Here is a 12,572-nt window from a genome sequence, read left to right on the forward strand (position 1 = left end):
GATTGTCTTGCCCTTTGCCTCACCTGCTTATAGTGATGATAGGGTCTTTTTATACTTTAGCCACATGTAAGAACACCTGATGCTTGAGAGTGGTTGACTCTCCGGACCATGCATGTTGTTTTGTGCCATAAGTAACCAAAACTTTATGGATTGTTTGTGTTGAATTTTAATCCTTCAGCACTAGTTGTCGATCAGTGGACCTCTGTGTATTGAGACAATTGCAGATTGTGCACATCAAGCAGTGATACAGGAGAGCGGTTTCTCTACTTAGGAATCCATAGTTCATCCAGGGATGAGTAGACGTGAGCATGTGCCGGAGAGGCTGCGATACACTGATGGGGCGGCAGGATGTGTTTCTGCTTGCTCAAGGGAAGTCGATAAGATGAGATGGTATATACCAGTCTTGTCCTGGGACTGCCTTTCTCCCTCCCGCGAAAGGGTCTCATCTTGCTGTCATACCGTCATTTTGTCACTCAATGATTTTCTTTTAAGAAATCCAATATTACACACATGGCTACCTCATTTATTTACTATCAAGTGTCAGCTTGGCACATTAATGTACAAAAAAGATAGTTTTTCACTGCTAAGCTGACTTCACTATCTTCTGTTTTTAGTTGTTGGCCAGATATCGGCATTGTGCCAAACTGCACAGATGCGGATAAAGACCTCATCCAAAGCCCTCTTTTTTGTGGGATTCTGACGGACCCGACTGGACCCTTCAGCACCTGCCACGGGAAAATTGACCCAACAGCCTACTTTGGTGCCTGCCTCTATGACTTGTGTGCCCTCGACATGGACATAGGAAGTCTGTGTAACAACCTTGAGTCTTATGCTGCAGCGTGTCAAGCGGACGGCATCTCCATCGGCTCCTGGAGAAACGACACATTCTGCGGTGAGTATAAACACCACAAAACTCACATGCGTCTGGCAGCATCAAGTTCGCAGGAGTAGAGTGTAGTGTGCAATTGTTCTCATCATTGAGTGAAGTTCCGAATTACAATTCAAACTTGCTAAGTAACAGTTTGTTTACTTGTTGGAAAATTGGGCCCCTTCTTACATGTGTTGGGACTGGCACAATTTGTATCATCCAGAGATGCTACTGCAACCATCAGGGAGTTGCAACTCCTTACCCTCTTATCTGCAGGTGGTATTTAAGTATCCTGCCTTCTGTCACTTGCCAGGAATCCTATACACAGAAGATAAACATACTCTAAGCTGCAGAAGGAAACGCTTTGCAGAGGTTTGGCACGGCCAAGGAATGCTAAGGCAGATGTTAGAGTAGTGGTGTCCAGCATAGTTTCAGTGGGGCCAGATGCATGCCAGATGTCCAAGACCACCCATGACGAGGTTAAAGATTTCTTTATATTTAGGATTATTGTATGTCATTTTTCAAAATGTAGATATTGTGGTAGTAAGTCTGGCCCTCTGGCCTTTGGAGAAATTAAGTTGGAAACTGCATTTTCAAGAACCATTCCTAATACTACACAGATTTAGCACAATACAACAGGTTGTTTTTTAGTAGTTGTTGGAGACACACATTGTGTTTGCCTGTAAAGGTAAGTCGATGTAGGGAAAATCATCACTGCTCAGTGGGAGAGTCATAATAGAGTCATAGTTCTGAGGAAGGCACGGGATAGGTCAAGTGGGAAAGGGGTGGCGAGTACGCAAGAGCACAAGCAGGAGGAAAGGGCAGGAAGAACATGTCTGAGAGAAAGGACCTTCTCTCCGATCCAATGTGGATTCTTAGTGTAGACCATGAGATGTCAAGGTACTCCCCGGCCCTCCCTAGACTAATCAGCAGCAAGAAGGGAAGGCACTACCCATCTAGATTACTGCTGGTAGTGACTGGTTTGCCTTCCTTTACCTGCTGAGGCTCAACCTCCCTGTGCGAACTAAAGCACTACTCCATCGAGACCTCTGCCTCTTGTTCCCAACCACCACTGCAAGAGACCACTTGCATACTAAGTTTGAAGGCAAGTGATCATTAAGAGTTTCAATTCTCTCAGCAAACAGTGCTGCACGGTTTAGCGAGGGTTAGCACGTGCAGAAGATGAGTGGTGCTTTTGTAGAACAGAGAGAAGCACAGGGTGGTTGAACTTCCCATTGTTGGATATTTGTAGTAGGTAATTGTTAAGGAGCTGGAGATCTGTTGATGGCCATTCCAATGTCTGAGAGTTACTGTTCATTTGGAGAAGAGGATTGTGGAGGGATGGGGGGGAGTGTGAGTTTGCAATGTCAGGCGGCCCATTCTAATGGTGGAAATGAAAGGTAAGGAGTGAGCCTTGAGAAGGATGCAACTGTAAGTATAGGGATGTCAGGAAAACAAACTATTTAACTCTGTGACTGTGCCAACTCTAGCAACCCTCCTACTACCTAGAACCTACTGTATTCACTCACAAGTGCCAATTATCCTGAACAATGCATCACTAAATGGCCAAAAAATAGCATGTTATGTAATTATATTAATAAATGGATCATTAACAAGCAAATCTGCTGTGAGTAGCTGAGCACAAGAGCAGAATACCTAACTTAGTCATCAGTGGGCCCTAGGTGTAAAAAGATTGTGTTTCAATGCACGATTATAATTCACTAATTTATTATTAAATATAACTTGTCTCTTATAGCGATTTCCTGTCAACCCAATAGTCAGTATGAGCAGTGTGGCACCGCCTGCCCAGGTACCTGTGTGTCTCCCAGCTCTCCATCCACCTGCAACAGTCCATGCATTGAAGGCTGTGTCTGCGACAGTGGGTATCTCCTCTACAATGACAAGTGTGTCCCCCGCACTCAGTGCGGGTGTTGGGAGGATGGAAAGCACTATCCAGTCGGATCTGAGCACTGGACTGATGACACCTGCTCCAAAAAGTGCCGCTGTCCATCCCAAGGGGGCAGTTTGACCTGCATTAATGATACATGTGGGAAGGACCAGTACTGCGGGATTTCTAATGGGGTGCCCGGCTGTTACCCCTACACATACGGCATCTGTAGAGTCCACAATGACCCTCACTACAGCACCTTTGACAATCAGAACCATCCCTTCATGGGCCTCTGCACCTACACATTGGCCAAACTCTGCACCAACTCCACATCGCTGCCATATTTCAATGTTGAAGCCAAGAACCAGCATCGCGGGAACCCGTCTGTGTCCTACGTGCAGAAGGTCATTGTCCACGTGTATGGTCAACAAGTACAGATCATCAGAAGTGAGCGTGATCGGGTTTTGGTAAGCATGCACATCATTCTCTTTAAGAGTTCACAATACTTTTTCGTACTTACCAGATTACTGACCCTGTTTATTAATGCAGTTTCACTTCCTACCAGTATGCTTTGCTTACTTCATTTTATTCTAGTCTCCTAAAGTTTTATCTCTTTTGTGCTTGATAATTAAAATGTTCTTCTAACTGGCCACTCTGTGTGCCTCTTCCTAATACCTTCAACCCTCAGACACCAGAAGTGCCCTTTTACCATGTTTCCATTATTTTGCACCTCCCGCTGATTCCTCCACCAGCTTACTAGTTTCATTTGCCATGATTACTCCATTTCAGTGTAGCCTTGTGCTGCCTTTAAATATACTCGATCTGGCTCTTGTCTCAATGAATTTCACTGCAAGACATCTCACTCTCTACCAACGGCATCTGAAGACCATCCCTTCGTTCTTTCTTCCTCTTTCAGACTATTCTATTCCTATTATCAGTTTTTTCCTGCCCCACTTCATAGAAAACTCCTTCCTCTCAATATCTGTCTTCTACACTAGCCTTACTACATAAAGTACAGGTATATTTCTTCACCCTTATATATATATATTCATTCTAAGAACGAATGTGTGAACAATTCCTGCTTTATGCTCGAGTTAATATATAGCTTGCCTTTATGTGTAAATTTCATCAACTACAATAAATTAACATATTTAATGGCATGTTCTCAATTGATAGTTGAATAATAATTGCTCTAAACACTGGGTTTGTGGGGGTACATCCTACACAACCACCAAGTGAGCGTCTCCTTTGATCTTCCTTAGGTGAATACAGTTTGGAGAACCTTGCCACTAACCCTGGCTAGCGGTTCATTGACGGTGCGAAGGAGTGGGAGTTACACCATGCTGGAGACAGAGTTCAAGCTGACAGTTTCCTATGACACTAATCACAATGTAGAGGTGAAGGTCCCGACCACTTATTCCAACAAGACCTGCGGCATGTGCGGAAACTTCAACAAACTGAGACAGGATGATTACATGATGCCCAATGGACAACAAGCTCAGAACTCCAACCAGCTCGGAAACAGCTGGCAGGTCCCTGATGATGACCCGGCCTGTGACCCCACAAAACCAACACCGACTCCTCCAACACCGAAGCCATGCCAACCACCCACAGTGGAGCTGTACCGAAGTGACAAGTACTGCGGATTACTCACCAGCCCAGATGGGCCTTTCAGGGTCTGCAACTCAGTTGTGAACCCTGACAATGCCTTTGAAAGCTGTGTCTATGACCTCTGTGCTCTGGAAGGAGATGAGGATACATTGTGCCAGACACTGCAAGCCTATGTTGATTCTTGCCAACATGTTGGAGTGGCCATCGCTCCTTGGAGAAACTCTACCTTCTGTCGTACGTATTCCACTAAACTCACTTAAATACCATATTCTAAACTTCAGAGAATGTCTCCCCATGCCACCCCTTATCTTCATCGGCTACAGCATGCCGGGGGTATCATGAGACGTTGGAGATATATTAGCTGAATAATTGTAGCATTGATTGAAATGATACTCGTGAAAGGAAGAAGGGAATGTCTGGTTCTATTGGACGCCGAGATTTGTTTTTAGACTTTAGCTTCTTGGACACCTAGAAGGCTTCCGATTACTTGTTTTGTGTAAGTTTTTCTCACAGGAGACTTGGTTCAAGCAGATAATGTGGGAAGCTGGACATGTTCTGTGGTTGCCTGTGTTGTGCTGATAACTTTCATAGCTTGCCTTTTGAGCATCATTTTCTACAACTTTCATGCTTATGTCTCAGGAGATTTACTTATATTAGGTCTGGAAAAAACTCCCTTTGGGGTATTATGTAAACATACCATTCATGTACTCACACCACACATACCACTCAGTTTCAACTCGGGTCCGTATCTCAGTTACCAGTAAGTCAATTCTCACTCAAATTTCTGAAAACATATACACATTTTTTTATTTTATTCAGTTAGTTCAAGAAAATATATGCTCATAAAAACATCTATTTGTATTCCAAATAATACATCATGATGCACGTTAAAAACATGACAAATTAAGAATTATTATAACATTTCCTTTACAACAAAAGGTTCCAGGTTCATTTTCTTAAGAACACAATGGCATACAACAATAGATTCAGTATTGTGTTCTTAAATTCTATCAGTTAACACAAACACAAAGTGTATTCATAGGCCAAGAAAAGTGACGCGTTTCCGAGGGTTTACAAAGGTCCAACCTCCTTCTTCAGGCTTCTCAACACTTTGTTATGACAGCAGTATCTATATACAGAAAAACATTTTTACAAATGCTGCAATTTGTAACAACAAGTGCATCCAAAAACATGTTAAAACATGAACCAACCATCATTTATCGTCCTATATATTAACAGTATTATTGCCTAATAATATAAATATCCTGAGTGATATTCAAAAGAGGCTCATAGTTCTGAACCCTTGAGTTGCTGGTACTGAACACTCCCAGGGACCCTTCAAGCATCCGGTTGGAGGGGACCACCTCACTTGGACCATCTACCCCACTCAACATAATTCCCAACCATACTTACATTCACTCATTAAGTCCAAATAACTATAGCAAGGTGGTCTGATTTTGCTCCATCCTAGCTGCGTAAAGTTCAATATATGAAGTGTAGGATCTACATAAACATGCACATTTGTTCCTATAGTGCTTGTATAATGCAACCTTAAATTCTGTGATGTATACAGTGCAAGTATTGTGCATTTTTGCACATCTCTAGATACACATACAGCCATCAAAGTATATAGTTGTTCCATATTTTTACAAGTTACAAGCACAGTCTCCAAGCTTTAAACAGTTCAATGTTATACTGCTCATCTTAGAAGGGTTACTCTATCACAACGGTGACGGATATTCTGTCTGCCGAAATATAAATTCCATTATATCCTAGGGGATTATAGGGGCTGAATTATCAGTCACCGTTGTGACAGAGTAACACATCCTCCGAAATATAAATCAGGACCGAAGTTCAGCTTCCTCCTACCCAAGCTCTACTACAACAGACATTCTCTCAGGTGTTTTGATAGGAGAGTGACAGGTGTGGGAGTTAACAATTGTTCTTTATCTTAAGTTTTTGAATGCATATTTGTGTTACAGAAGTTCCTGTTAACAATAATAGAAAATCAATAATAATCAAAACATAATGAAAGCAAAATAGCTTGTGAAAAACCTTACAGAAAGATGCCCACATAAAATTAAAATATCACCATTCAAAATATGAGTAAAATACATATCAAATATTTATAATACATATATTAACACATTCATTAAGATTATCTGCTCATTCAACATTTTCAAAAGGATTAAGGTACTTTTTAATAATCTTCTAAGGCACACCACTACCACTGATGCTTCAACAGTATTTGAGAAATACTCTCAAATACTGGCCCACATACACTCTGAATTGCAGATCATACCCCTAACATACGTCCACCTCTAACCCCCGCTGGTTACAATTCGGAGCTAGTTATTCACAATTTCTTAGTATTTTATCAGATAACAATATAAACATAAATTTTTAAAACATTGCTCCTTCAGTAGACTAACTGGCAATGTTAATTCAAACGTAATTTTCATTAACCCCTCCCACTTCCATTGCCACGCCTTATTTAATATTTTGATACTTAGGATACCGTTTTCAGTAAATATTGATTACAGAAAGTATCAGCATATTCTTACATGGAACCACAATGGAAATTAACTTTTAATGGTCATGCCCATTTAATTTTCATATCAAATCCTCCAATGCTCTAATCTTTTTATTTTTTATTTCTAATCTGTTTCTTTGGTGACTTACAAACTGTCATTGCTTCTCAACCGGTTTAAAAGCTACAAACAATCATCTGCTGTCTGTGCTGACTCATCAGAGAAGAGCATGTAGTATCCTCATGTAACGTAACTGGTGATATGTAAAGCGTTTAACCACCAAAAGGACACAGTTCCTAAATTAGAGTGCAAAAAGTCACCCATAATTAAGGGTGCAAAAAAGTCACCCATGTATTTAGAAAGAAAGGTATAAAAAAAACGGAGGAGGAGAAAACCTTAGGTAAGGGATACCCACTGGTGGAAGGGAAGGAAACCTTTGTCCTCTGATGATATGTAAAGCGCTCTGATACCTGATTCGGTTTGGGTCTAGTTCGCGCTATATAAAACTCTGCAAAAAAAAAAAAGATACATATCAAGATAAAAATCCTAAATTGAATTGTCTAATCACTCTCTCAATATCTATCTTCTTAAATGATGACATCAGTAGCTCACTCTAGAGTGTGTCCATCAGAAGGTCCTTTGAGATTTACCAGTTAAAAAAACTGAATCCCCTAAACACATCCCCTAAGCATTTTATCAGATGCTCTACCTCTCCAATGAATGCCCATGAAATGTATTTGACTAGAAAATTCCCATAAAAGGATGAACATAAAACAAACACCAAACTGGTAAGTCAAACGTTAAATTAAAAGTCATATCCTTTAGAACAAGAAACTCCACTCTGGTGTCTCTGCCCCCCCCCTCCTCCTGTCAAGTTACTGACTGCTTGCTGGTAAATGGGAAAAGGGGAAATATCTACTCCATCAAACAAGTTCTAAGTGTCACTTCTCCAGATCAAAGTATGAATTCTTGTTATAAGGCTGCACAGCCTAGTCACGTACTCGCCCGGAGTATGGTGGCCACCAGGGAGACTGAGGTCATAACGCCTCTCACTATGATGACCAAAACTGAGGCTATTAATGAACTGGGAGTCATAGTGGCAACCAACAGGTTCAGTGTGAACGTAATCACCATTAGAGGAGCTTTTAATGTCTAAGTGGTATGGCTTCAGTTTGTGTGTGATGACATCACAAGTTGGTAGTAGTGCCATAATTTTTATTTTTAAAAGTACAAATAAATATTTAAGGAAACAAGCCTACCACAGGATTGTGTCCTGCAGGTCACAGGGTTTATTTGCTGTGATTTGATTCAGGCTATCCTCCGCTCAACAGTACATTAAAAGATGCACCTTACAAACAATCAACGATAATTCATAAAAACAACACTTATCATGACTTATTTTGTTTTCTGATTCACAAAGTTAAAATTCCAGTTAATCCTAGTGTATTTCTCTCCCATATAGCGCCCACCTGTGAGCCTCATAGCCACTACAACGCTTGCATGACAGCTTGCCCTGCGACATGCCTTGACCGTACTGCCCCAGACAACTGCAGTGAGCCCTGCGTCGAGGGCTGCGAGTGTAATGAGGGGTATGTCCAGAGTGGGGCTACCTGTGTGTCCAATGCTGACTGCGGCTGCTGGTACCAGGACCAGTACTACCAGGTGAGTGCTGCTGTCATGGAAGTGGATTCAAGAATTACTGTTGTGCTCTTTCTGTGTTGCAGCTTAAAACCACTATAATAATTAGTCTCTAAGAAAAGTGCCTATGCTATTTAGGAAAACATATTTATATATAACTAAGTCACCCCCAAAATGCGTCTTGTAAACCTAAAGGGTACAGTGACTCAGATATAAAAAAGGGTCATAACAGAAATGTGGAAAGAATCAGTTATCACAGTGATGAGTGCTAAAGATTGTTTTCACTGGGTAAGAACAGCAGAATTATCTAGGAATAGACCTAAATATAAATGCAATTGTTATTTTATTATCTTTGATTAGAAAAATGCTAGAATGATAATTCAAAGCTATGTTTCGCTCAGATTTTTGTTTGGTTGAAAAGTCCCTTTAAGAAAGGCTACTTGCTGCTGACTGAGAGTAAACTGATTTACAACCAATTTTTCTCTTTGTCACCAAAGGCTCAGTACAATCCTTGGCTAGCTGTTAACAATCCTGTATTTGTCAGATAATGACTTGGCCCTGGGGCCCAGGACTGCGAGCATGTTTTCAACAACTGCTCAGTTAGCAGGGATTAGCCACCGGAGCGAGTGAGAGGAATACATAGCAGAACTAAGAGACGCTTTCATATGTCTTCCTTATTTTGGAGATGCCAGATCGAGCTGGGACGAACTGCTTCCATTCTCAGGGCAATCCTAGACATTCTTGCTCTAACCCCAGGACGCGAGAAAGACAGTTTTGGCCCTGACAGATTGAGCACTCCTCACCTTAGAAGAGTGGTTAGGGGAAAGACAGTATCGACTCCATGTAAAGGTTGGAGGGATGCGTCTTGTTTTTGGGCTTTTGAAAAGGTTTGCACTAAACCAAGAGAGGATGTGCTGAAAAATAAAGTGAGGTATAAGCTGTCAGATTTGGGTGCAGGGAATTTTTGGATTAGTGGTTAGTGCATAGGATAATACTGGAACATTACTACCCGCTCCTCGGAATATTAAAATCCCTGCAAGAGAACATTTGCCTAAAAGGTAGAAGAAACTAGACTCAACCACTCATGGCTTCTGGAGTCACTCAGAGACAGAGACGGCTCTCTACCTCTATCTGTCTGACCTCCTGTTTACCATCTCCTGGAGCACAAAAAGCAGATGTACTACTATGTCTCAGAAGGTTTGGCTCCCCACAGAAGACTGGACCCTGCAGAGGCCCTGGCTGGGGAGAGACCTTGTACCTAGAAGCCTTTCCTGAGGGCTAGAGGATTGCTGAAGTGACCAAGCATAAATTTCTCCCCAGAGAGGACTGGTAAAAATGAAAACCAGGCTCTTCCTGCGCATAATTTTTTGTCAGGATATCACACCTGGCTAAATCTTTCAGAATTGCCCCCCTGTGAATTTAATTTAAAGAACCCAGAAGATATGTAATATTAAAGGTAAATCCATGGGCCATTTAGAGGCAGTAAATCAGATGCAGTGGCAATGACAATGTGCCAGCTATGATAAGCAGGCGTGTTCCTCTATTGACACCAACACTCGCCTGTTTTAATGCTTTGATCTCCAGAATTAAGACTAAGACTGGTGAACCACTTATTGTTTCCGATCTCCACTCCATCTCAGTTGGACCGAAATCAAACCTAGGTCCAGGTCAATTGTGAACTAGCACTTTACATTGGAGCTTTATGTCTTCTAGGCTCCTCTTGGCTCAAAACATTTAAAAACAAGTTCCCCTTACCCACTTTTCATTGTGTCGGTGTGACTTTGCTTATTGTATTTTTCTCTATTTTACTAAACTGATTTGGGAGTGATATTGCATTGTTTTCCTGACTTTAAGTTGTTAGTCCTGCTTGCACCTGACTCTTTTCTCTGGGGACGTACATTCTGCTTGTGCTATAGCTTCCAAGGGATCAACAGAGGCTCTCTAAGAACTGTATTTTGCCCTAACCAGATTGTGGTTATTAAGTTGAAAAAGGTAGCCCCTCCCAAATTAATAACATCAAATTAATTTCAGACAATCAATCAACCTCACTATTGATTTTTCAGAAAAAGACAGATAATTAGTTGGTCAATGGGCAAGTTGACATTAATTAAATTGTAGTGTAGTTCCTATTTTCCCAATAGGCTCTGCGCATTGTAATAACATAAACAGCAGTGTAGACGTAGGACTGAGGTCATCTAGGTCTCTACTAACTATGTTAAACTTAATTTAGGTTTGCGCCTGCTAGCTCAGAGGTCACTGGAAACTTTCTTGAATGAATAGGGAGGGACAAGCTCCCCTGGCTCAGACAAGAAGGGATTCAGTTTCCGACAACTGCATAAACATGACAACTTTGCTCCCTCAGAATAAGAGTGTATCTCTAGAGTCGTGTGAAAACAATAGACAGCTATTTCACTCAGTCAGCAGTGCATAATTAGTTTCACCAGAATGCAGAGAAATAGAGAGACAGGCGTTTTCAATAAAAGGTGTTATTTATTGAGCAGTCTTCCTTCTCATGCAAGAGAAATGAATTGCCACAATTGCAATACTTAAAGTAAAGTAAAGTGCGTACAGTAAAAGTAGTATTAGGAAATAATACTGTAAAAGCATTGATATGGTTTCTTAGCAATATGTTACTTTAAAATGGATAAAATATATACATACATAAATACATTGACTAACATACTCAACTGGTGCTTTTAACTAAGCCTACCCCGGTGTACCTGACCTAAGCCTAACACGTGGGAGGAGATGAGTAAGTAGCAGCTTTAAGTTAAATTGGTTATGATTATTTCCCCAAGAATCTGCATCAACAATTCTCTTAGGGGTTTAGTCAGCTCCGTACCTTGGTAATAGAATGTGGGAGGTCTGGTATCTCTTTCCTCCAGACTCGATATTCCAGCAACCAGCAAGGGTAGGCTGGAAACACCAGAGCTGGATTTTCTCGGCTGGAGAAAAAGACAGCGCCTCTCTCAGTGCGTCAAACGGGAGGGGCGGCTTCCGTGGGCTCTCGCATCAGCTGGGCTCTCGGGCAAGTAGATGGCCGCTCTGCTCCAAACCACCGTGTGTTTGCTTAAGGCAACTGTTGGTATTTTATACCTGGAAGGTGCCGGGTTTGACGTAAGGTTGGACATAAGATGTCACTTAGAACTAACAGTTCTTGCTGGACTCCAGGAGTTCTTGTTCAAATCAAAACAAAAGCAGGGGGGAATTTCCAGGGCTGCTGGAGGCTTGGTTTGTTTAAAGAACGCGTTGTGCTTTCTAGGAGACGATGGGAGTAGCCGTGCTGTGCCTTGGACTGTATGGGCTATTATTGAATATGGATCTGATTCTTATGCCTTTATCAGGGTATTATTGATTATAACCTCACAAGGGCATAACTCGGAAATATCGAATTAGCGTCCTAGATATAAACAGAACAAAATAGACACAAGTAGTTGTTGCTGTGCCACTGGTGTGGGAGACCTGTGTTTACATTATATTTATTGTTATTAAGGCAAAGTAAATGGCATATAGCAGCATTCCTACCTGTCAGAAATAGTATTCCTGATTGATTCTATATATTAAAGAAGTAGAAGTGCATCTGATTCGAATCTAAGCCCTCATCAGGAGGGCAGGAGAAGATAGGGGTGTATGGAGATCAGCCAGTGTGAGGAACATCAGCAATACAACATCTGTGAAAGTAAAAAGACCTGCAGCAGAAGATGCCTTTTCCCAGCTTCATGGGAGCTCTACTCCATGAAGGAAAACATGTGCTTTAACCCCTTCGCCACACAGCTAATTCCCCCGCGGCGCTTACCCTACTGTTGCACCCCCCTGGAGTTAGAATAGTAATTTTTACCCCTACACTATCCAATACTTACCATACATGCAATGTAATGGTATGCGTTGTAATGGTATGCATTGTAAATGTAGAATGCGTTGTAGTGGAATGCGTTGTAAAGGTAGTTTTAAAGAATTTGTTGTAATGGCATGCGTTGTAATGAAATGCACTGTAATGGATTTTTTGGGGTGTAAAAATGCGTTGTAAAGGTATGCG

The 12,572-nt window shown here is 41.5% G+C and overlaps 1 protein-coding gene across 1 annotated transcript in view; it reads left to right on the forward strand.

The window, feature by feature from the left end:
• The window catches only part of LOC147684240 (uncharacterized), a 270,590-nt gene that overhangs the window by 78,510 nt on the left and 179,508 nt on the right, over positions 1 to 12,572 (forward strand). Inside the window, exons 21-24 of the mRNA XM_086944641.1 lie at positions 615 to 892; positions 2,625 to 3,223; positions 4,019 to 4,601; positions 8,361 to 8,560. Of these exons, the coding sequence (XP_086800767.1) occupies positions 615 to 892; positions 2,625 to 3,223; positions 4,019 to 4,601; positions 8,361 to 8,560 (1,660 nt within the window). The remainder of the gene's footprint in view (positions 1 to 614; positions 893 to 2,624; positions 3,224 to 4,018; positions 4,602 to 8,360; positions 8,561 to 12,572) is intronic.

This window comes from Lissotriton vulgaris, chromosome 11, assembly GCF_964263255.1.
Source record: "Lissotriton vulgaris chromosome 11, aLisVul1.2, whole genome shotgun sequence".
Lineage (NCBI taxonomy): Eukaryota > Metazoa > Chordata > Amphibia > Caudata > Salamandridae > Lissotriton > Lissotriton vulgaris.